Genomic DNA, 24,418 nt, shown 5'->3' on the forward strand with positions numbered 1-24,418 from the left:
ACTTTAGCAATCACCAATTGCCACAAGAATTCCTTAATCTCTATCCACACCCTGAATTGATTCATAGCTTTCTCCATAAGTTTAGCTGCTCGTTTGGTCATCTGATTATGTTAGCTCTTTCAAGTTTTGGTGATAGCACGGTAGCACCTACTGACCGCTGAAAAAGGGTCACCAAATTGACTCGGTACAAACGCGCTTGCTCATTGAGTTATTCATCTTGTAGAACGAACGAAATTGAGTTCCTAGGTTAACATATTTTTGAAAGTCTTCTCGACTTATCTCACAAGAAACCTCGGTATGACCGATAGACCTCTGTTTGCATTGCGAAAAAAACGATATCTAGATTTGTGTCATCCTGCATTAGCTTAGAACAACTTTCTCAATTTCAATTCATAGCTAAACAAGACTACCATCGCCGTAATGTCAATGTCATAGAGTCTCGGAGTTGAAGTTTCCTTCGAGAAAAAAAATGGAATATCGATTTATGACGTATGAATAAACTGTATCTAAATGTCATCTACAACACCTGCCTATATCACAAGCCTAATGAACCATGAATCTACACTGACTGAATGAATAAATATGCTGATCCTCGAAATGAAGAACTGCAAAACTATGGTACACCAGTGCAGCAAAATGGCCGCAAAATAAATGATCAATCCGTCTCGCTTGCTACTGTGTGAGTATGAAATCAGCAGCATAAATATACCATGAAGAAATGACCGCAGACCACTTCCCATGGTGGATACTATAGGAACAAGAGAATGCCGAGTGTTAACATCATGATCGGTGTAAACGATTGGTAAGGCATGCTTCTAGGTGAGCTACTATCACTCAGCTGTCCTGCATTAACGTATTCGTTTGCACCGGTGTTGCTAGTTGTGGACACATTCACGGACAGCGAACCTAAAAAGTAGAGTGTAGGTCAGCTCAAGCAAAGCTAAGAAAAAAAGTAAACCATATTCAGATTCAAATAGAAGCGCGTCATGTAAAATGACCCCGTCAATGAGTTCTTCGGAGTACGGTTCTGCTGAGGCATGTGCATGCATGTCTTTAAAAGTACAAACATATCTATCACATGCGGTGAGACACTTCCATCTATTGAGTTCTGAGAAGTTTCGGTTTGGAAAAAACAAAATAATTAAATGCAAATTATGTTTGATACCTCCTATAGAACTAAAGCTAAAAGTAACAGATTAGGGTACAGTAACCGATTAAGGAACGGGTTAGTAACTTACAGTCGTAATTGGTCCATCCGATCCGTTGCCCAGCCAGATCATAGACGATGATTTTGTTTTGTAGAACAAGGTCTGAAAATCGCAATATTGGCTCTATCATTAGACTGGTCCACCAGGTTGAAATCAATTACACAGTTTGATAGTAAACAAGAGTAAGAGTTGCACAAAGGCTATGGTAAATCTGACTTAATATCAGGGAGATAAAATGAACAACAAGAACAGCGAGACATAATCCGTCTTTCTTTCAAGGGGAACAAACGTAAAAAGTGCAAGGAGCATGGGGAAAAAAATGAAACCCATCAAGCGATATCATGGCTAAATAAAGAGAACCATTTCTATTTCGTGTAAAATATGCAAGAAAGGCGATTCTCATGATAACTAGTCCGCTTACTCAGCACTTGTGCTCAATTGAAAAGCCGTGCCTTTTGGGAATTGACTAACTAACTGGGAAGCTGGAAAGTCGTCAGTTCATGGATCCTTGTGTAGGCTTCTATTCAACATAGTGAAGCTCATGACTTTAAAATGTGTGGCAACATGCGAACTGGCAAAATTATTATCTTCACAACAAAAGTAGAGCTTCCCTTAGTCCTGACTTTCTATGAGGTTGCGTTTGTCAGTCGCCATAATGCACACTACTTTGCATTCTATTTAATGAATATAACTCCACAATCTAAAACTTTCGTAGCTAATAAGTAAGAGGGAAAAAAAGGCTTTTTGCAGGGTTGTGTACCTCCTAGAATTGTAATGTCTTGCCCCTGAACTTTTGAAAAGCCAATGCACCATATTTCAGTACCACCCTGAAAGAAAAGAAATAGAATTCAGCTAAAAAGGGAAAAAAGAATAGAGAAACAAGAGAGACATATTAATGTTGCACCTTCCAACCACATTAATGTCAAATTGCGCCGACTTGGAAAACAACTTTTTTCATCACAAGAGTAAATGGGAATGCATGAAAGGTCAAATGACTGTAGTCATTAGTGGCATTTTCATTGAACTGAAGTGGCAGACTAGCTGACCAATCCATGAACAGTTAGCAGTTACAACTTCGTTGCGGAAAAGATAGTATCAAGAAAGCGTCAAAAACTTCACAAAGCAGAAGAGATATCGTTCTCATCCACTCACCCCAGTTTGCTGCGGTAACATATAATCCTGAGCACTTAGTACCATGGAAGCCCCTCCCTCAAAATTTAAGCTAACTTGTGGGAACACATCCGTGACACTAGACGTAACCGAAGACCATATATTAGTCCACCGAAACCGATTGAAAAATTACAGAGACTTGTAAGAAAATGAACCTGGATGTGATGACGTAACAGTAATTTCCCTGGGAAGGATAAGTCTGAGCAGTCTGAGAAACAGCGTTCGCAATCTGAGCAGAAAAATTTACACAACTATATGAATCAGTGGTCGTAGTCATTTTTCTAAGTAATAGCAATCGATATCAGTTGCTGGAGACTTCCTAATTTAGAAACTTGTTGATTCAGTTGACAATTATTTATTTTGTCTTTGGGTGGATCGAGTTCTGTTGTAAACTTATTGTTGCCTCGAAACTTACGGCGGCAACAAAAGGGTTAAAAGCTCCTTCGGCAAGGTATGCCAGTGTCGTCCCTGAATCTATTATAGTCCCTTGGCTGCTTGATGTTGAAAATACTGACGAGTCAATAGCCAGTTGTTGCCCACCCACTGAAATGCTTTGCAGATTCAAATTGTAATGAGGCCTGCAACAGAGAACTTGGGTCAAGTGATTACTCCATGAGTAGATGATAAATTCTCATATAACAGCAGCTGTTAGTGAAATCAAAGCACTTGGTTGCCGATGCAACTTCTCATAAACTAAGAGACGACTTTCATAACAACCAAAGCAGCAGCAGCAGCAGCAACAGCAGAAACACAACATGCATTTACCATAACATGCCATTATCCTCGTTCCACAAACGGTTCAACAAACATGAGAATAATCGTCTTGTCACTGTAACTGCAAATCAGCTGAAGAGAAATTTCCGAAAGACCCTGACCAATTCCACAAATTCAACCAACTACCATGTGCAAGCCTGATTGTTTTTACCATCATAAAAGGCCAAATATATCCAATGATCACATTCTCAAGAAGTTGTCAGAAGTTATCAGTTAAGACTGTCTTACATATGCCTGAAATTCACAACTCAACGTTTATCATTTCATGACTCAGGTTTTGAATAATCAATAACAATTCCATGTGAGAAAAGTTTAGCAAACAGAAGCGCTAACCTAGATATAGTTTACGAGTTTCAGGGAAGATGAGGAAAGAGTACATCGCGCTACAGAAATATGGTAAGCAAATCTATTCCTCTTCAGTCCTTTTCACTTGATAGTAAACTTGTATTCTCTGTTTCACATAGGCTGTATAAATTACCAAAGTTGTTAAAGCATATACTGAATAATATTAGCAAGACAAGAAGCAATCAGAGTTGAACAACGAAAATGTGTAGGCATGTTAAAACTTTTCTAATTCAAAATGTCTAAAGACTTCAAATTAATTTTGTAATAACGGTACAATTTGTTCCTATAATTTCCCTATTCTGTTGATTAGCTACATAACAGGTACCGCAAGCACTAAATTTACCAAATCCAGAAATCCACATTATTCAGTTATAGCGAACAAATCATGAATAACTTCCGAGATACAATCTATCGAGGTTTTTTCTAGTGAATCAAAACCAAAAAAGTTATAGAAAAAGAATGCTTGAAAGTTGAATATAAGAATTTTGAAGTGAGTGGACATACTGTGATGGGACGAGTGGACTATAGACTATATTTGGCTCGACGATTTCGCCAAGGACTAATATGCCCCCGCCATTCCCACTTCCGCTCAAGCAATGTGAGAACACTTTGGGTGTTACTCCCTGTGAAGCCAGCTGAGAAATAACAGACATACCCTGCTGCCCAAACCCAAAAATCCCAGCAACTGCCCTATCTGTTTTCGTCAATTCCCCACTTACTGCGGTGCCGCACCTGTTTCATAATTCACTATATAATTGGAAATAAAAAGAAAAACGAAACGAATCCCCCGAGAAATTTGACAAGCAATAACACAATGCTGCATCTTAAATCCAGAATTACCCAAAGACAACGGAAGCTGAGGAATTAGCAGACTGAGAGTTCCCCAATACCGTGTTGAAATGCAACTGGTCAGACACATAATAGCCCGATGCCCCACTACCATCTCCGTATTGGAACGAGAAACTGCAAGACTGTGAAGAGCAGACTGAGTCCGACGATTGAATCCCTTGGACGCAAAGTTTGTCTGAGCAAGAGATCATCGAAGCTGTCTTTGAGCTCGACGGATCGAACGAATTGAGCTGAATCTGTAGAGACATGCTTAAATAGTCAATGCCAAGTGGCTGCCTTTTTGCATATCATGTATGTGGAGAGGAAGGTGTGAATTGTACTCACAGGAAGTCCACTTTTTCCAGGACAGCCACTACAGGAGCTACAACTAACCCACAGAACATCACTTCCTGTATCAATCTGTACATAGTAATCTTTTGGGGGGTTGCCCAGTTGCACTTTTGTGTAATAAAGCCTACACATAATCCACCGAAAAAAAAACATCCACGATGAGCATGACCACAATAAACAATTCCAATCCATGCTAAGCATAACTGAAATAAGAAAAAAAAAACAAAAGGAGAGAATTGGGGAATTTCCAAATGAAACCAATGCCCAACTTAAAAACAGTTGAACACAACGCAGAAAGAGAATGCGAGCGAAACACCCCGACCATTGGATTCATTCACTAAGAAGGAAAGAAATAGAAACTTTCGGACAAGGAAAGGACCGCTTGTATCCCGAGAAACCAAATCAAAAGCTGTGAATTTCACGACTTATGACCAACATCAAGAGAAACAGAGAGATTGAAAACTTTGAAGAGAAAAAATTCAGAAAAAGTACCCGACAACGTAAGGATTATAAGTGCCATCGACGGGAAAATCCACGACCCCGGTGGAGGACTGCAACATCCGGCCGTGCCTGGCTCTGTCCCGGGCAATGAGCTGACTCATCTCCGCGCGACCCCTCACCGGAAAAGCCCGCTCCAGCGTCATCGCCGCCGGGAACCCGCCGCACACCGCCGCCGCCGACGCCAGCGCCGCGACGGCGATCAAGAACCCGGCCGCCGCAGCCGCCATTACAGACTTATATACTCCCTTCTCTCCCTCTCCCTCTCTCTCTCTCTCTCTCTGTGGACGAACCCAACAAAGCAAATCAATCAAGAAATCTCGAGGGCCCACGTTCTTGGTGCCCGGGCGACAAGAATTCGGATTGGGGAGCACGAATTCGAGGCCGGTGTGGGGGATCCTATAAAACAAGAAAGCAGGAATGGAAAACGTCCAAGAAAGAGAGAGGGTGGGAAAAGAGGAGGAGGAAGAAGGAGGAGGAGGAGGGAATGTGACAGAGGAACAGAAGCTTCGGCAATGTGAGATCACGTTACGTGGGTTCCTGAGATTATATATACATATATACACGACGTTCTATCTATTCATCGCTGTTCCTTACGCGAGCTCCCGCGGATTTCTTTAACATTTTCTCCTCCTCCTGATGATCTTCTTCTTTGAAAACCTTCTCCCTTCCGCGTCGCGTCACCCGCACGCGCGCGTGTCCCCCACGCGCTCTGACGCGCGTTGGAAACTCGAGCGAAAATAAACAACCTCGGTTGGTGTCGTCCTGTATGGTAACGTAAGAACGATTATTTATTGTTATTTTTTTTTATTATTTATGTACTCTTTTAAGATCCAAAAAAATAGGATTTAACCGTCAGCGTAGTTACTTGCCCGCGCATTTAAAACTCACTAATCACGAGGATAATTTATTAATTAAGAAAATTAATTTTCCTTTCGGGAAGTTATTAATTAAAAGGTTAATGCCACGAAAAACCCTAAACCAGTACGCTTGTGATAAATTTACCCTAAATTAATTTATTAATCACTAAAAACCCAAAACTGATATATTTGTGACAAATTTACCCTCCGTTAAATTGAATTAATACAAAATAAAATCACAAACTAGTACACCTGCGACAAAATGGTAAAACCTCAAACATGTATATTCGTTAACTGCCACGTGTCATTTAACTCAGTAATTTAATGGTTAAATTTAACAAAAATTAATGGAGATTAAATTTGTTATAGGTGTACCAGTTTGGGGTTTCTCGTGGTGTTAATCTTTAAACAAATGAAGGGTTTTTAGTTATTGGTAGATGAATATTTGCCTTTTGTTTCTACATGAATTCAATGAACTTAGGAGAATAGAATGGGATCTCTCTTTTGAACAAAAAAAAAAAAAGTAATTTTGGGAGCACTTAATAAATTTTTTCTCAATAAACTAGCACAAAAAAGTTGTTGCCTTTAAGTCAAATTATATCGACCCATTATCTCTTAGTCAATTACTATCATTCTAGCTTTGCACTGACAAATGAAGTAACGCTTGATTATGTAATTAATTAAGAAAAGAGTAATGCTTAATTAAGAAGGCAACTTTAACCAAAAAAGGTGGGGGTACCCACTTACCATCTCACAAAGTTGAATCAAAATAGTCTCATGGTGGATTTAGAATATGCGGATCATAAATTTTAATCGAGAAATTAAGTTGACCTGATTCCCCTTTAGTGAATTTGTTACATGATGAGAATTTCCCTAATAAAAAGAGAATTTGCGTTTTTTTCTTTGGTAGCTCACGTTTTTTTCTTCTTGGCTAGGATTTATAACATGCATATGATAAATTATGATTGAGAAATTAAGATGACCTAAATTCCCTTTAGTGAATTTGTTATATGTTGAGAATTTCCCTAATAGAGAAGAGAATACGGTCCCCGAATTTTCTATTCATTCAATGCGATCCTTGGACTTTTGATACATGTTCAATTTAGTTCTTGGATTATATGAAAGTATTCAGTGTTGTTCCTGAACTTGAATTAATAAAAAAAATATTGAATATCTTCACATAGTTCAGGGATTTAATTGACCGTGTATCAAAAGTTCAGAGACTACACTGAACAAATTAAAAATTTAAGGAATCAGATTACACATTGGAGTAAAGTTTAGGGACCACATCAAATAAATTAAAAGTTCAAAACTATATAAGCCAAAATTTAGAAACAGTTTCTATCCTTGGCCCTTTTTTCTTTGGTAACTCACGTTTTTCCTTCTAGGGTTGGATTTTGGTTGGCCCTACCAAATCACTTTCTATTAAATTATTAAGTAAAAATATCAATTTTTTTTAATAAATTGGTGGCAGGAGATGATGGGTGGCCCATTGAACACTACTGAACGCCAACATCTTCTCGCCAAAAAAAAGCCACATCTGCCAAGTTTTCATCTGCTTTTTCCTCTTCAAGTGCTTTTCCTAACTTTTCACGAAGCCCGATGCAATAATTCACTCTTTGGTTGGCTTTTAAAATAAAGATAGAGACAGAATCTCACCCTCCACAATTCTCTTTCTTTCTCTCTCTTTTTTTTTTTTCGTTTTTGTTTTATTTAGTATCGAATTATTGTCCTTAGCGACTACGGAAGCTGGGGGGTCTGGCCTGCTCCCCAAATGAAATAATTTATTATTTTTCCTAAAAATTTAATGTAAAAAGTGTAATGGTTAAAGAAAAATAATAAAAAAAATAAGAGTTTTGTAGTTGATACCTATGAGAGCCTCCACATTTTAAATGACGCGGAAGTTGGCTCGAGACGCCGGCGAATGATTCCAGAAGATGGGGTCGTTGACCACCGGCCGCGAGACAAATTTGATCTTTTAAAAATTAAGGGATAATGATACAAACAGTCCATGAACTTTGACCAATGTGCAATTTTATCCCTGAACTTTTAATTTGTTCAATGTAATCCCTGAACTTTAGCATGATATTCAATTTGGTCCTTGAACTTTTAATCTGTTCAATGTGGTCCCTGAACTTTTAGCACATGTTCAATTTAGTCCCTGAACTATATGAAAATGTTCAATGTAGTCCTTGCACTTGAATTAATAGAAGGACTACATTGAACATTTTCAAATAGTTCAGGGACTAAATTGAATACATACAAAAGTTCAGGGACCACATTGAACAAATTAAAAGTTCAGGGACCAAATTGAATATCAGGCTAAAGTTCAGGGATTACATTGAACAAATTAAAAGTTCAGGGACCAAATTGCACATTGGGTCAAAGTTCAGGGACTGTTTGTGTCATTTTCCCAAAAATCAAATTTGATACAATTACATTAGGTCCTTATTTCCCCGAATAATCTTTCCACATTTTTATTTCGAAATTCATGCATAAAAAACGGACTTCTTTCCCTTAAGTGCGATACGAAAAGTTATCGCTAAAATATACTGTTCAACACTTTCACCTGAAGCCATCGGACACATTGCATGGTAACTTGTTCGATATTTCCAAAAACATTAAATATCGAGCATGGCGACAACTTTTCGGACATTAAGGAAGTGTCATATACACATTTGAATTTCGTATTTTAGTAAAGACAAAACAATACTATTTTTTGAAAAAAATGTGTTAGCACAAGTGAAGTTATCGCATTTCTTGCCACCATGAAGTCGGGTAATCGTGGCGATTTTCGGAGTCGATAAAATGTGCATTGTTCTTATCGTCCTTAGATGTTATATTCGGCATATACTATATCCATAAGACAAACTTCCTCCCTTGTTATAATCTGCAAGTACAGTTTTACAGGTGCTTGAAAACTATGTAAACATCGCCGTTCTTAACTTATAATGTTGTTATAATGATTCGTGATGATCTCTCCAATGCTTTGCCAGCATCAAATCATTATTTATTTATTTGATTATTGTTTCTCTTCATCTTGTTCACCTAAACATGGCCAGGTTCTCCTAATCGAAGTCAACGACCCACCGCGGTGACGCCACATTGCATGGGACGACATCGACATTGCATCATACGTATATTTCCACCGCCACGTGCGTCATTGCTTGTGTAATTTTGGTCAAAATTTTCTACAGCCACGTATTCGATTCACACATTGTTCGAAGCAAATACGACCGCTAAGGGGACACACAAAATTTTAAGGGAAATTGTGCAATTAGTCATAAATCTATTACACGGATATCAATTCAGTCTTAAACTTTTCAATCTCGCCAATTTAGTCCTAAAATTTTGCCCGGAATTTCAATGTTGTTCTTCTGATGAATTTTCGCTGGAAATCGCTGACGTGACGATCTAGTCATTGCCAGCCGTCCTAAATTAACATCCGTACACTGCCGTGTCAATAGGTCTACGACAGATTGGACAATTTCCCATTAAATTTTTACTTGATTCATGATACCTCGTGATTTTCGATTGACAAAAGTTCACAATTACATTAACCCCATAATACCAGAATCTTCGAGCAATTTGGGGTTTGGGTACACAATTGTCTTAGCATGGAAAGAGTCAACGGTAGATTTTCCGGGGTATAACTCGGCTTGCCAATGGACGCGTTCATATTTTGACTTCTAGACTAGGACAAAGACGTGCGTAGAAACACACAACTTATGAAAAAGATATCTTCAATCTATTCCCACATTACGAAAATAAAAATAAAAATAAAAACAAAGAAAAAATATTTTCTTTTTCTTTTTTTTTTCCCTTTTATCCCCTTTTACAAGATAATTGATAATATCAACATGGCATCGCACGAAACGACCAACTTCGCAGATAATTAATTGCCAACTTTATTATTAATTAATTTTTTTTTTATAATTTCGAGATGTTGGAGAACATTCCACCAAATGTCTTTGCGATATTAAGAATTGAGCTCGTTAGGATCTCACATTATTTAGTCATAGTATTAATACGACCCGACTTTACGTGCGCACCCTAGTTACCGCCCAATTAGTTTGACGTTGGCAATTGTTAGTATTATAAAGATACTTTAGTAATATAGCATCACAAAGCTAACAATGATAATAATCGTATGGCCCGTGTATAATAATCTTAGACGAGACTCAGGATCCGTTTGTTTGAGAGAAAGACTGTTTCTGGGAAATTATTCTCCGACTTTCCGGTGTTTGGATGACAGAAAACTAATCGATTTATGGAAAATGTTTTTTCATGGACTGAAAACAACAAGTCTAGATCGGGGAAAAACAATTTTCCATTCTAGTAAGAAGGAAATCACTTTCCCTTTGCGCTGGCTTCGGGCTCCTCTCCCCCCACGAAGGGTAGGAGTTCGAATCCCAGCGCTGGCGTTAGGGATTCTTAAGCGTGACGTCGTGGTGGTGGGTCCTGCGCTAGCGTCACCCCGGGTTTACCTCTTCGGCTGTCGGCCGTGCGGGGGGTTCCCGGGTTACCAAAAAAAAAAAAATCACTTTCCCTTAATCACCGAACAAATGAAAGCTAACTGTTTTCCTTGAAAATATATTAGAAGAAGATGCTAGTATGATCTTCCACATCATCGCGCACAAATAATGTTAGGATTAGTTGCACAAACACAACGAAATAAAGAGTAAAGGGCGAGAAAGGGAAATCTAGACATAATGTTTTATTCTGATTCACCCTTAAACTAGGGCTACATCCAGCAGAGAATTCTACTATAATTAGTACCTTACACTTCTTTGTTATAACCTTCAATTACAAGAGAAATGGATTATGTATACTTAGTATTTATTCATGGGCTCAAGTCCAAATTACCAATAAAATACATGCCTAAGTTATAAAAGCCCTCTGACGTCGCGGGAGCGCTGCCTCCTACGACCCTCGTCGGGGTGGTCCCCCCGGACCCCCTCTCGCTCATCAGAGAGCGGGACTTCCGTGCCTTCTTGTCAATGAGGAGTATGAACCATACCCCAACAAATAATTCATGTTTGTGCCACCAATTTGGCTTTAATTCGTGTCTTACGCGGCTTATTAGGTAATCGTTAAATAATAAAGAAATATTTCATGTCGTTCGACGTTTCATCTACTCAAGGTGAAGCTTTCTTTTCATGACAAAATGAGCACCAGAAAGATTAGTTTCGTGCTTAGACAAGCGAGGGCTACACAGTAGTACTTTATTTCGAGCTTTTCTCCAGTTGTCTTGTTCAAACTAAGTTCCATCTGATTTCTGGTCAAAAGTGAGCGTTGTTGAGATGAAATTCCACTAGATAGCTGCTGCCATGCTTCACAATGCGTTCAACGCTTGAAGCTTCGTCATCAGAGTTGGAGTTGATCGAGTAAAAGGTCGTTTAACAATATGAACCCTTGACCGAGTTAATAAAGTAATAAGGTCGTTTAACAATTTGAACCCTTGACTGAGCATGCTAATGCCATTTGGCACCAAGCCGATACGAGTCGAGCTGCTCGCGGACAGTTCGGGCTTGGTCGAGATCGATTCATCTAATTCGAGTTGACTTTGAGCTCGAGCTACTCCAATATCTTGTCGTATTGCACTTGAGTTTTGCTAATTCTTAGTTTGACGGGTTCGCGAGTCTAATTGAGCCTAATCGAGTTTCTATTATTTTCTTGAAACATTTAACGGTTGAAAATTTCATGGATAGCCTACAAATAATATAATGTACCCACATGATTTGAGCTTTTTGTAAGATTGAGCTCGAGCTCGAGTTTGTTCATAAAGTGATTGGAGTCGTATCGAGGTCTAGTATCTCGATATTCTAGTTGAGTCGAGTTCGAGCAGAAATCTTATTACTTGATTGAGCTCAAGTCGAGTTTCGAGCATCAAACATTGGCGTCGAGTTTAGTCAAGCTTGAGCTTGGCACTATATTGGCTCAACTCAACTCGATCACGCCCCTAATAAATGAATAAATAAATAAAAATTCACTCTCACATTGTACCTAGGCCTGTCAAAGGGTCGAGTCAGGTCGGGTTCGGGTTTGGTTGAAAATGTCACGCCTTTTTAATATTGATCAGCAAGATGAAGCCATGCCCATTGACATTGAGAAATCTATGCATAAACATAATCGTGTGAATGATTTGATTTTCTTCTTTATTTGCAATATTTTTTTTCCGTGATAACTATATTCTTTAGAATCGTAATAGAAAAATCCGTGCGCTTATTTCGCGGAAAAATCACCAGTTTGGAAATGATTTTCTTAACTTTTATCTATTATATCGCTTAGTAAACTGACTAATTGAAAACATCTTTCTAATAACAACACATATTTAAACATTTTTAGTTAACTCATTTTCTAAAGTGACATAAAAGATCAAAGTTAGAATTTTTTTTTCTAAATTATTGATTTTTTAGGAAACAAGTGCACTCTATTGGGCCACATGGTTCGTTCCTCAAAGGCCCAAGCCCAACTAAAGAGCGGGCTCTATCGTTCTCGTTTCTCCGGCATAGAGAAGGGGATAAAGTAATACTTTCGATCGATTGTCTCCTTTCTGATGCGTCAATAATTGTTTTTGATAAATCATTTCGTCCTTTTTTATTTTGAAATATGTCATATTCTGTAAATGATAGAATCATAAACGTGTTTTTTTTTAATTCATTGGATAAACTAATCAGGTAGATTATTTAGGTAAGCATAGGTGATGGGGGTATTGTATGGGAGAAAAATTCACGCAATTCATTATGACGAATAATGTAACCTTTGAGACTAAATTACCCAAGATGGTATAGAACATTTGTATTTATTTAATTACTGACTATAATAGTTTTATTCTTGGCCTTTATTCTCTCACCATATCACCATTTTACGTGGAGTTCCGTATAGTACGTGGCAAGCCACTCTTTCATAATCTCAGCCTCGATTTTGCTCTACTCGACCAACTAATCTGGATCACTCTTTTGAGGTCCGAGTATATTTTGACATGATAACTTACGAACAAAAAAATCTCGCAAATTAAATTGAGAAATTAGTTTCCATAAGTCCAAAGAGAGTATATATAACTCATGCCAACTTTTACCGAAAACTCTTTTCCACAATTTGCTTTGTTAATTTCTAATTAGAAAACTAGAGTCCTGATGCAATAATGGGGAAAAGTGCCAAAAAAGTCATAAACCTTTTGCATTGGTGCCAGTTTAGTCCTAAACCTTTTTTTGGTATCAATTCAGTCTTAAACCTTTTGCATTGGTGCCAATTCAGTCCTAAACCTTTTGTCTTTGTGCCAATTCAATCCTTCCAGTCAATTTTGGCTGGATTTTGCTGACGTGGATGCCGACCGGTCGGCGGCCGGTCACCGGCGCTGACGTGGACAACTTTAATAATATTTTAATATTTTTTGAATTTTTTTTTCTCTCCCCTCCCTCCAGCCGGTCGCCAGCGAGGCTCGCCCACGCCGGCCACTGGTGAGGGCGGCCTCGCGCTGGGCGAGGCCCGACCTCGCGCTGGGCGAGGCCCGACCTCGTGGGATCTGGTGAGGTTGAGCCTCGCCGGCGGCTGGGTGAGGCACGACCTCGCCGGATCTGGCGAGGTCGGGCCTCTCCCAGCGCGAGGCCGCCCTCGCCAGTGGCCGGCGAGGGCAAGCCTCGCCAGTGGTCGGCGTGGGTGAGCCTCAACGGCGCCGACCTCTGGCCGGTTGCCAGTCCGGTGACCGGCTGGAGGGAGGGGAGAGAAAAAAAAAAAGAAAAGAAAAAAAGAAAAAAAATTAATAAAAATTCAAAAAAATATTAAAATATTATTAAAGTTGTCCACGTCAGCGCCGGTGACCGGCCGCCGGCCGGTCGGTGTCCACGTCAGCAAAATCCGGCCAAAATTGACCGGAAGGACTGAATTGGAACAAAGACAAAAGGTTTAGGACTGAATTGGCACCAATGCAAAAAAAGGTTTAAGATTGAATTGGCACCAAAAAAAGGTTTATGACTAAATTGGCACTAATGCAAAAGGTTTAGGACTTTTTTGGCACTTTTCCCTGCAATAATGTAACACCTCAGACGACGTTTCCTCTATTCAGACCTAAAAAAATTGGTACGTATCGGTAGACTTTTGAAAAATTTAAAAAATGTCAAAAAATTGTTGGTAAAAAAGTTTGGCAATCACTCTTTCTCACTTTGAGTTGCTTACTAACGTTTATTTGAATCTTCTTAGATTTACTTGTTATTGAGTTCCCACTTTTATTTGCCTTACTCTAACATTTAAATTTATCACGCTTCTTAAAAATTACTAACTCCAAGTAGAGTGATTGCCAAATTTTCTCCGATCAAGTTATCAACTCTTACTTGAGTTAATTACCAATGATTATTTGATTTTTTATTTGTAAATTACCAAATTGTTTTATCTTTGACAAAAACGCTTCTCTTATATTTGTCCTCTCTTATGTAAGTTCCGGGCCAAATCATTTAGCCGCAAAGATATATGACACTGAAACTTGCTACTTTATCTCAAAGTTTAGAGCGAGAGATGGGCGATCGAAAACATTAGATAGTTTTTCGTTTCACAATTGACATAATATAAATGCATACGCCAAGAGGTATTGCCCCGGGTTGGGGAGATAGAACTAATCCTGAGCTCTTGTATTGAATGTGGGTACATAAAACCCATGACGAAATAAAATAAAAATCTACGCTTGATCATTAAAAAAGTTCAGCAGTTTCAAATGTTTTATTGGAGGCCGATAATTAATTGGAAGCTTGTTATGAACTACATTACTTAAATATAAAATTGGGTCTTTCTGTATTAAAAGCCTGTTCTAATGGAGCACAGAAATACAAGGATGACTTTATGGTAAGGAACATAGGCCTCAGTCTTTTGTTCTCATTTTATTGAAATGGCCTTCGTGAATCAGTTCTTCATATCATTGTTTGAAAGCAAGAAGATCGGAATAATATTGGGCTATCCACCCTTTTATAATTCCAACTTCAGTTTTTCGTTGCATGATCAACCAATCTGGATCAGTTTGATTCCCTGAAATTATATCCAAACAATGGGAACCTGCAAAGCATATACTCACAGATTAAAGATTTCAAGATCCATGGAAAAAATTCTGCAACATGCATCAATGTTGTTCCGTTATTCTCTTTTGTGATTTATGAGTATGTGAGACAAGTTGCAAACAACAAATACGTCGCCTGATTATGTACCTTTCTCTGTATAGACAGCAACGACACTTTCCGAAATGTTCTTCAGGACCCTAAGATTGAAAAAGAGATCAAATTTTAGCGTGATCGAGTAATGTAAAATTTAAAATTTTCAGATTTATGGAGATAAAAATATAATTTTATACCCTGCGCTACTCCAAGGATCTTGAAGTCCATTTGAGAAAATAATGTTGCTCCCGAATCTACGAAGAATTAGCTCTATATCCTGCAAAAGAAAGAAGAAAAGAAATAAAAAAGAAAAGTTGGAAGACGGGGATGGTATGGTTTGCTTTGGATTTTATGCATAGAAACCGGTTTAATTCACTGATAGAAAATTTTTTGTAAGAGTCATCGGAAATCATACATGACCACCATAGTAGGTAGTGACCCAATGCGGTTGAGGCGCAACGCCGAACGAGGCGTTGCATTCATCAATGAAGTCGCTCAAGATGAAAGGGCCTGGTTGGAACATAGAATTGTTTGTGATGCCTATGGGCATTACCATTTCGCTGCATCTCTGCAAGCAAATCTCACTTTTAGTTCAATAGAAGTGTAACTTTTCCTAGACGCTACACAGTTTTACGCGGAAGATTCAAGAATGGGATAGTTCAATTAAAACGGGCTAGACTAATGGGCATGATTGGATCGGCATGAACAGACCATATGAAGATGTGCAGTAATTGTACCTGCCAACTCCAACCCAACGCAGTTTGAGATAAATTAGCGGGAGGATTGACGTAGCATGTGGAGCTCCTGTTAGAGGCAACAACGCCTGCAAATATCTTGCCAAGAATGCCATCTTCAGTAGCACTTGCTTCATCAATGCCGTTGCATATCACTGTCACTGGATATCTCGGTGGATCATTATATTGAGCTGCTCTCACGTACAAATATATCAAGTAGTTCTTCAGCTCATCCCCACTCTCTAAGGGCCTAACACACCCACACACACACACACACACAAAAAGCTGTAGTTAATCTATGATTGATTATGTCTCCTCAGTGAATTAACATTCACAGACATTCTTAAAGACTCAATTTAGCCTCGAAGATCATGAAACATCACACTGAAATGAAGAGTGTGCGGGGCTTAGGTTCGTGATCGCTAAAGGTAAAATGAATAAATTAAACTCCCTTGAATTGATGAATTGGTTGGGGATATTCTGTGGCTTTCCACTCATTTTGGGGATTAAGACACATAATGGATGACACAACAGATCACATACTGGCAAGTCTTGAACATTTTGCTTAAGATTGAACTGCCATTAGGCTCCTGAGCAACTCTATCGATCTCCGACCACGAGTTTGCTATAGTTTGATAGCAAGTCTCACTAGCATCCTGTGCAAAATGACCAAGATTCAACACAGACTACGAAAAAGAAAGAAGTCATATTAAGATTTCAAGAATTACTCATGTGATAAGTTTGTATGTCTATCTCACTTGAGGTGTGGTTTCGAATAACCACACCCTTGAATTCTCTTGACGCTATGCCCTAGGAGCAAGAATATAGGGTTGTTGTGTCAACTAATGGATATTCTTTGGATGCTCGAAAAGGTGCAGCACAACCCATCGTTAAAGCAAAAGAGAGAGAGAAATTACGAGTGTAATTACCTTAAAATCCCTTGTGACCACCGAAAAGTATGCATCCTGCGGGATAATATCATCAAAGTACAATACTGGAGCTGATGAGGCCAGAGCTCCGAGGGCCACATGTGGATATTTCAGCCGGAACCATGAAGCAAGCACTGAAATCCACATTAGCTATTAGAATATAATAACTTAAGATAACAAGACGATATATCTTTTTGGCCTAAAATTTTTTTTGTTGAAAATGAAGGGTAGTAACAACTCATTATTTCACATGATACTTATACTATTGGTAATTTTACATACACATCTCTAAATAGGCATACATAGTTTTCGGGATCCTTTTTTCTGTTTCTAACATATACACACGCGATAAGTTTGGAATGAGATCGAACTTCTTCATGTTATAATTAGAAGGTGACACAAACCATGAAAAAAAATCAAATATTGCACGGTTGATGCTCACAAATATTGACAGGATAGTATACACATTGCACTTACTTCCTCCATATGATCCTCCCACCACGATAACTGGAGATTTACTGGCGTTTCGTTCCTCCTTGACGTGCATGATAATGGTTGCATAATCGGCCAAAGCTTGGGCCGAGCTAAAATACCCGCGAATATTTGCATCATTGAGAGCTTCTTCGAAGCTCATCCCAAGTGGAATTGACTCACCATAATACCGATGCTGTCAAGAAAAATTCCACAAGGAAAGAAGAATTTAATTACTCAGTTAGAATCTTAAATTAGACATAAAGAACGTTCATGCATGGACTCAGAAGGAAATGGTAGAACTCATGTACTACCTCAATGTAAACTAATAAAGCTTCGAATTGAGCAGCGTTTTCGGTCAGAAACCCGACCCTAGTCAGAGCTCCATCGATTGGTGATTCAGCACCGAGGAAAACGAAGATCGGTGCACTAGAATTTGTGCCGCCCCAGTAGTTGGAGTTGATCAAGTATCTTTGTTGGAAGACAGTGTAGCTCTCGGGTCTGTAGTTGAAATGATCAAGCGTTTGGTTGAAGAAGAAGGTTTTGAAGTCGTTTGTTATGGATACTGAAACTGCATGTTTAGGATCTCGGAGGACATCTTCGCGGTGTAGACTCAGCGCTGGAGCGTAAAGTTTCTGTCCAGAAACTGAAGCTGTGGACAAAATGAAGGACACGATCAAAGAGAGCCAAGAAAGAGTCATAGCGTGTAGTGTGTGCAGGAAGGATGTTTACGAAGAATTCCAAACTTAGGAGGACAATGGAGCGAGACACCTTCATAAGCATAAATAAGTATTTGCCGTCCCAGGCCATCGTTTGAAGTGAATTGAGCACTTATTCTAGGAATATTCCTACATGCACCTCGCAAATGTGAAGCCACTCGATCTCAATCGTTTAAATCAATGACTCTTAGGTGCGACCCACTTGATGTAACATAGGTTATATGCTCTGGACTTATTTGCACTAGGAGTACGTTCAATTACATAATCAAGGAAATTCTATATATTTAGCCAAAAGAGAAGTCAATTATTTCGAAGAAAAAAAAAATAGTGGTGGTATAGTATTTTTATTGTAAGTCTTTGCTCGTGAGACATCTTTTGGCTAAAGTGTTTAATGAATTAGTGTAAGTAATTAACAACTGTCGAGGTCATGAAATTTCAAGAACCTCTTGATAAAAAGGACTAGCTCAAGACAAGGAAAACACAAGCCGGCACATGTTTGATTGACTACGGTCTACTGCATCGCTATTTCTAGATTATGAAATTGGATAAGAAAATTCGATGAGGATTCTTTTGTTGATATGGTGATAACTAGACCTGTTAAAATGGGTTATCGATCCATTTTTAACCCATATTTGATGGGCCGAGTTGTTATATGGGTTAGTTATATTCAATGAATGGGTCTAGAATGATAACACCAAAACTCTCTCTTCATTTTCTCTCGCCGACACTCAACTTGCCACTCGCTCACTCCGTGCTCTCATCTTAGTTTGGGTATGTGTTTTCTTAAATTGGGTTAAATATAGAAGTGTTTTTGTAATATGAGTTTGGTCGAGTATTCGTTGGGTATGTGTTGGGTCTAGTATGAGTCATTAGATTTGTATTGTATGGAATTTGGTTAAAACGGATCAATTTGGATTGGACAATTTTTAACCCGACCCAAACCCGACCCGCTCCACCCGTTTGACGAGTCTAGCGATAAGTAATTAGGGATCTCTTTTACTCATTTCTTCGAACAAAACGTCTTAATTCTGTCGCTTGGGAAAAACACGATCGGATGCTTTGTTTATGTCGCTTAGGAGAAACCCGAGGGATGTGTCATATTTTATGTCAATAAATACGCGGGTGGAGTATAGCATCAAATTCGTTTTGCCGAGAGATCAACCTTGAATGTTTGGCTGCAGGTGAGATGGGAGAAATCATTCTTATGAAAATAATTATGTCGTTGTCTTACTTAGTCAAAAAGAAAAATACAGTAATTTAAACATTTCTCTCCCTAGAATTAGACCTTGGAAGTTTCCACTGTTTCTTGATTAAGATTTTACATATAATTGATCCAACAGAATGCAAATACTTATGTGTCCTCTTTAATATTTATCAAGATTCTAGATATAATCGTTAGCGCTTCTCTGGCATAGAAAAGGAGGATGATAAGGATTTTTACAAAAAAAATAAAAATTCTATTCATTGTTCACTTTCTAAAGGAAATGAGCTGATGACGCGATACATAATAATTATCATTAATAAATTTATTCGTCTTTTCCTTTTTTTTGAAATATGCCATATTTTTATAAATAAGATATTTATGGAAAGTTTTTTCTTGTTGATCGGATGAACTAAATAGGTAGATTATCTAGGTAAGCATCGATTACGAGGCGGTGCATGAGAGAAAAACCCACGGGATTCATTGCAATGAATAATGTAATCTTCGAGACCAAATTGCCCAAGATGGTATAAAATTGCCCAATAAAGTTATTACCGACATATTACCGTTATTCTATTCATTACTTTCCCATGTGATATCAATTTCTGGAAGCTCGGAGATCTGCATAGTACGTGGCGAGCCACCTTTTCATAATTTCAACCTCGGTTTTACGTTGCTCGACCAACCAATCTGGATCGCTCTCCTTAGCTCCAAGTATGTCCAAAGTGTGAGATCCTACGTAGAAAATATTTTGCAAATCAAATTGAGAAATTAATTTCTAAGTCCATAAACATTATATAACTCTGGTACAAGACAAAACAGGTCGAGTATATACCTTTGGTCGTGTAGATCGCAACAACGGTGCTAGAAATGTTCTTTAGGACCCTACAATATCATTGATGAATACGAATTATCATTAAGCTTGAATAAGTAAGCGATGTTTTCAAAGAAAATCCACAAGTTTCGATGCTACACGTACCCGCCGCTGCTATAAGGATCTTGAAGTCCATTGGAGAAAATTATGTTGCTAGCGAACCTCTGAAGGATAAGTTTTATGTCCTGCGATTTTTCATCGTCAATGAAGAAATTAATGAATATTTAATATACATTTGGGAATGTTGAGGTCTGAAGCCATTCCTTCTGGTTTTGTACAGAAATTAATCAACAATATGTAGGAAAAACAGCAGCGAAATTTATTTGATTTGCAGAGTGACATACATGACCACCGAAATAGGTAGTGACCCAATGCGGCCGGGGCGCAACCCCGAACTTGCTTTTGCAGGCGTTGCTGAAGCTATTCAGATTGAAAGGTTTTGGTGGAAACATAGTGTTTCTGGTAATGCCTATAGGGATCACCATCTCACTGCACGTCTGCAAAAACCCACGTGAGTTCTCTTGAGTTCAACAAAAGAAGAGGAATATTAACACCGGGTGTACAGTTTTATTTGATTATTTCTCTAAAATAAGTAGACTCAAATAGTGAAAAATTGCACAGATCTCTCTTAGTATATGGCGTAAGAGAGTCAAGCCGCTATGCGTGGAGTGTTCTAGCTCAAATATATTATGGCCTACGTAATCAAACTCAGCTTGATTCTTTTCTGAGTCCCGAGTGTAGTCCGAATAGTTTGAGAACATAATTCACTTCTAAGTACTTTAGTCATCTTTATCCATTTAGACATTAGAGAATCAGATCATATTCCAAAAGAGGGGAGAAAAACATTAGAAGCACACATCTAATACTTTCTTTCCAGCCTCGAGCTCGTTATAATATTTCTATCTTAAACTCAAGCTTACTTTTCTATAATTGCTGATATTGGGTTTGCCTCAAGCCTTAAAACACTTCATTTAGGCGAACTCGAGCCTCAAAAAATAAAGCCCGCCACTATCTGGTGTTAGAGGTGTTAGCATATAATTGAGCAGAGCCAAGCTCGAGTAGTGAATAATCATATCGATTCGACTTGACTCAACTGGACAACCCTCTACTTAATTTTCACTAACAAAGCGATAAAGAGTAAGTGATAAAAATGCAAGTCGCAGATATAGGTCCGAAGTACATATACGCACCTGCCAAGACCACCCCAGAAGAGTTTGAGCAAATGTACCAGAAGCGGGTGAATTGACGTAGCATGTTAAGTTGCCACTGATGGCAACAAGGCCTGCAAAGATTTTCCGAAGAAGGCCGACTCCCGGAGAAGCTCCATTAATGGCGTCGCACATAAGTTTCATGGGTTGTGTGGATGGATCGTTATACTGAGCAGCGCTTGCGTACAGAAATTTCAGGTACTTCTTGAGCTCTGACGAACTTTGCAATGGGCTAAGCAAAAGGAAAATAGTGGAGTTAGAGCTTTTATAATTAAATTCAGCGTCTGTCAAAAAAAGAAAAAAACTACTTCCACCTGCAAGTTTTGAAAGTTTTGCTCAACTTTGTGAGACCATGAGGCTCAGAAGCAACTCTGTCAATTTCTTTCCAGGATCGTCTTATTGTTTGGTGGCAAGAAGAACTACTTTCCTACAAAATCTCGTAGAAAAATTAGTTAGGCAATCAATTTAACATAAAAACGCATGTCAATGGAAACAGAAAAAGAAAAATACAGAGCAAATAGATCTTACCAGAAAGCCTTTTGCAACTACCGAAAAGTATGCGTCCTGAGGAACGATGTCGTCAAAGTAAAGAATGGGCGCAGATGAAGCTAAAGCTCCAAGTGCCACATGAGGATATTTCAGCCGGAACCACGAAGCTAGCACTAAGAATATTGATAATCATAAAAAAGTAAGTACTTAGAGGTTTGACCCGTTTTGTAACTGGGTTTTATAACTGGGTAAGCTATATATGTGTGTGTGTGTCAAGGAAAGAAAGATGTTAGTGAGGATATAGTCACTTACTTCCCCCATATGATCCTCCAAAAACAATTATCGGAGAATGTTTGGCTTTCAATTTCTGCTTCAAGTATATGAGGGTTTCCGCGTAATCGGCGAGCGCTTGGGCGGAGCTGAAATATCCGCGGGTGTCGGCATCACCAATGGCTTTGTCCAATGTCATTCCATATGGGATTGATTCTCCATAAAACCGATGCTACAAGGATAATAAATTTCACAACATAAGTGGACCTTAGTGAGAGCATCAAGTTGAAAGAGTAGTGACACAATTTCAGACATTACTGTTGTTAATTACCTCTATGTATACCAGTAGTGCTCCAAATTTAGGAGCATTATCCGTGAGGAACCCGGCATTAGCTATGTCGCCATCGATCGGCGCTTCTGCACCGAGAAAGGCGAAGATCGGCGCTAGAGAATCTGAGCCGCCCCAGTACTTGGAATTGACCACGTATCTTTGATTGAAGGCAGTGTAACTTTCTGGTCTATAGTTGAAATGATCGAGGGTTTGGTTGTAGAAGAAAGTCACGAAGTCCTTTGCCACCGAAGCTTGAACTGTGCTTGCTGAGTCTTGCAAGAACTCTGGACGGGACATCCTCAGCTTCGGAATTTCGACATCGTCTAAGTTGTGTGCAGTAGCAACAGAAGCTGATAGCAATATCAGAGTGATCCAAAGGCAACAGTGTGAAGACATTCCAGGGTTTGAAGTCATTATTGCCCAAGCACAAGCATGTACGAGACACAACGGTTGATGTTTCTGATGTTTCGATCATTCTGTTTGTTCATCCCTCTATATACCCTTTTTCTTTCGTTTCACATAATGATTCGAAATCATGAGAACGACGAGGCAGCTTGGCTCGTAGTCAATTCGGGTTTCTGGAGGAGACAAAATTGACTAAGAAAGAATCAGATAGGAATCTAACAGTCAAATTCATAACAACTGAGTATGTTATTAGCTTACGTTTTTTTTTTATGTTTGACCTATCTCTAATTCTCTTCTTTCTAATTTTTGCTCTCTCTCTTATATATACAGCGAGGGAGTCGAATCTCACATTTGCGATACTAGCGATCCCAACTCCCTAATCCCTTTACCAGTAGGACCGCATGTCTATTGACATCAGACCTTAGAAATAATAAAGTGGTGTGTAATAATTACGACAATTAGGAATAATGACATGACATGATCACAGATGATGATTAAAGGCCTTTAGTGGTTAGGCCAGTACTCCAAACTTTGGAATTCTATCTTACTAGCCCATAACTTCATGTAAGTTTATAAGGAGGTAAGTGCAAAAACAAGGCTTAAATATCAAAATCGATGTCATTCTATTACTAACGGTTTTCTATAGTTTCAGGACTTCAGGTTTCCAAAAAGCACTAATCACGTCTCGAGCTCGCAACCGGTTGTCGAAAATTAGATTCGGCTCCCAAATGAAATTTTTGATCATATGACATGTCTCATTTTCAAAATCGTTGCCTCGTCAAAATATCCGAACTTAGAATTTTTTCTTTTACAGAGAGAAACATTCAAATTAATCTGCGTATGTTGCATCAACGCCACCTTAGAAAATTCACTCTAATAGGGGACAAAAGAACTTTAAAGTTTGTGGAGTAATCTCACCACGAAGCTTCAAGTGATTTAGGGCCTGTTTGGTTCAGCATTCAAATGCTGCTTTGGGGCTCTAAAGGCCCTTGGGCAAATGCAAACTTGTTTGGCAATTTTTTTTGCAAGCTTTGAGGAGATGCAATTGCATCTCCAAAGCTTCCTAAGGGCCTTTGGCTAAATGGAGGGTTGAAGGAGCATTGGGGAAGTAGCATTTTCGGAATGCAAGTGGCACTGTTCATTCCGCTACTGTTCATCGCGCCCAAGGAGCCACACCGGAGGCCGCCTGAGGGGTCCGGCGACCGCCGCCTGGGGGTCGGCCGACCTCCGGCGACCACCGCCTGGGGGTCGCCCGACCTCAGGCGGCGCTCGCCGGAGGTCGGCCGACCCCAGCGGCGGCGTCGCCGGAGGTCGGCCGACCCCCTGCGGCGGTCGCCGGACCCTCAGGGCGGCGCTCGGGTCGCGCGACCCGGATCCGGGTCGCGCGACCCGAGCACCGCCCGAGGTCAGCTGGATCCAGGCGGCGGTCGCCGGGGTCAGGCGACCCCCAGGCGGCGGTCGCCGGAGGTCGCCCGACCCCTGTGTGGAGGCCGCCGAGGAATCGCTCGACCCGGCGACCACCGCCGGGTCGCCCGGCCTCAGCGGCGCTCGGGTCGCGACCCGATCCGGATCGCGCGACCCAAGCGCCGCGTGAGGTCGGGGCGACCCTGTGC

The 24,418-nt window shown here is 39.5% G+C and overlaps 3 protein-coding genes across 3 annotated transcripts; all 3 read right to left on the reverse strand.

Annotated features, from left to right (window-relative positions):
• Nucleotides 1-461: 461 nt before the first annotated feature.
• On the reverse strand, nt 462-6,054 carry LOC115677122 (aspartic proteinase 36). Its single transcript, XM_056313364.1, has 11 exons — nt 6,043-6,054; nt 5,169-5,746; nt 4,671-4,800; nt 4,338-4,582; nt 4,002-4,229; nt 2,794-2,956; nt 2,534-2,607; nt 2,361-2,457; nt 1,969-2,035; nt 1,239-1,310; nt 462-906 (listed from the first exon to the last, which is right to left on the reverse strand). The coding sequence occupies exons 1-11, from the start codon at nt 6,052-6,054 to the stop codon at nt 749-751; spliced, it is 1,824 nt and encodes a 607-aa protein (XP_056169339.1). The 3' UTR covers nt 462-748.
• An 8,586-nt stretch (nt 6,055-14,640) lies between these two features.
• Nucleotides 14,641-18,741, reverse strand: LOC115676446 (uncharacterized). The gene is made up of 9 exons (XM_030599373.2): nt 17,623-18,741; nt 17,315-17,504; nt 16,838-16,971; nt 16,452-16,564; nt 15,912-16,158; nt 15,590-15,742; nt 15,372-15,451; nt 15,229-15,278; nt 14,641-15,079 (listed from the first exon to the last, which is right to left on the reverse strand). The coding sequence occupies exons 1-9, from the start codon at nt 18,007-18,009 to the stop codon at nt 14,943-14,945; spliced, it is 1,491 nt and encodes a 496-aa protein (XP_030455233.1). The 5' UTR covers nt 18,010-18,741; the 3' UTR covers nt 14,641-14,942.
• Nucleotides 18,742-19,687: 946 nt separating this feature from the next.
• Nucleotides 19,688-22,889, reverse strand: LOC115676408 (uncharacterized). The gene is made up of 9 exons (XM_030599319.2): nt 22,401-22,889; nt 22,112-22,301; nt 21,839-21,972; nt 21,625-21,737; nt 21,293-21,542; nt 20,447-20,599; nt 20,208-20,287; nt 20,064-20,113; nt 19,688-19,963 (listed from the first exon to the last, which is right to left on the reverse strand). Exons 1-9 carry the CDS (start codon nt 22,812-22,814, stop codon nt 19,827-19,829), a joined length of 1,521 nt encoding a protein of 506 aa, XP_030455179.1. The 5' UTR covers nt 22,815-22,889; the 3' UTR covers nt 19,688-19,826.
• Nucleotides 22,890-24,418: the final 1,529 nt, after the last annotated feature.

This window comes from Syzygium oleosum, unplaced genomic scaffold (assembly GCF_021117445.2).
Source record: "Syzygium oleosum isolate NSW1041296 unplaced genomic scaffold, Sole_v2.1 Sole_v2.07, whole genome shotgun sequence".
In the NCBI taxonomy this organism is placed as follows: domain Eukaryota; kingdom Viridiplantae; phylum Streptophyta; class Magnoliopsida; order Myrtales; family Myrtaceae; genus Syzygium; species Syzygium oleosum.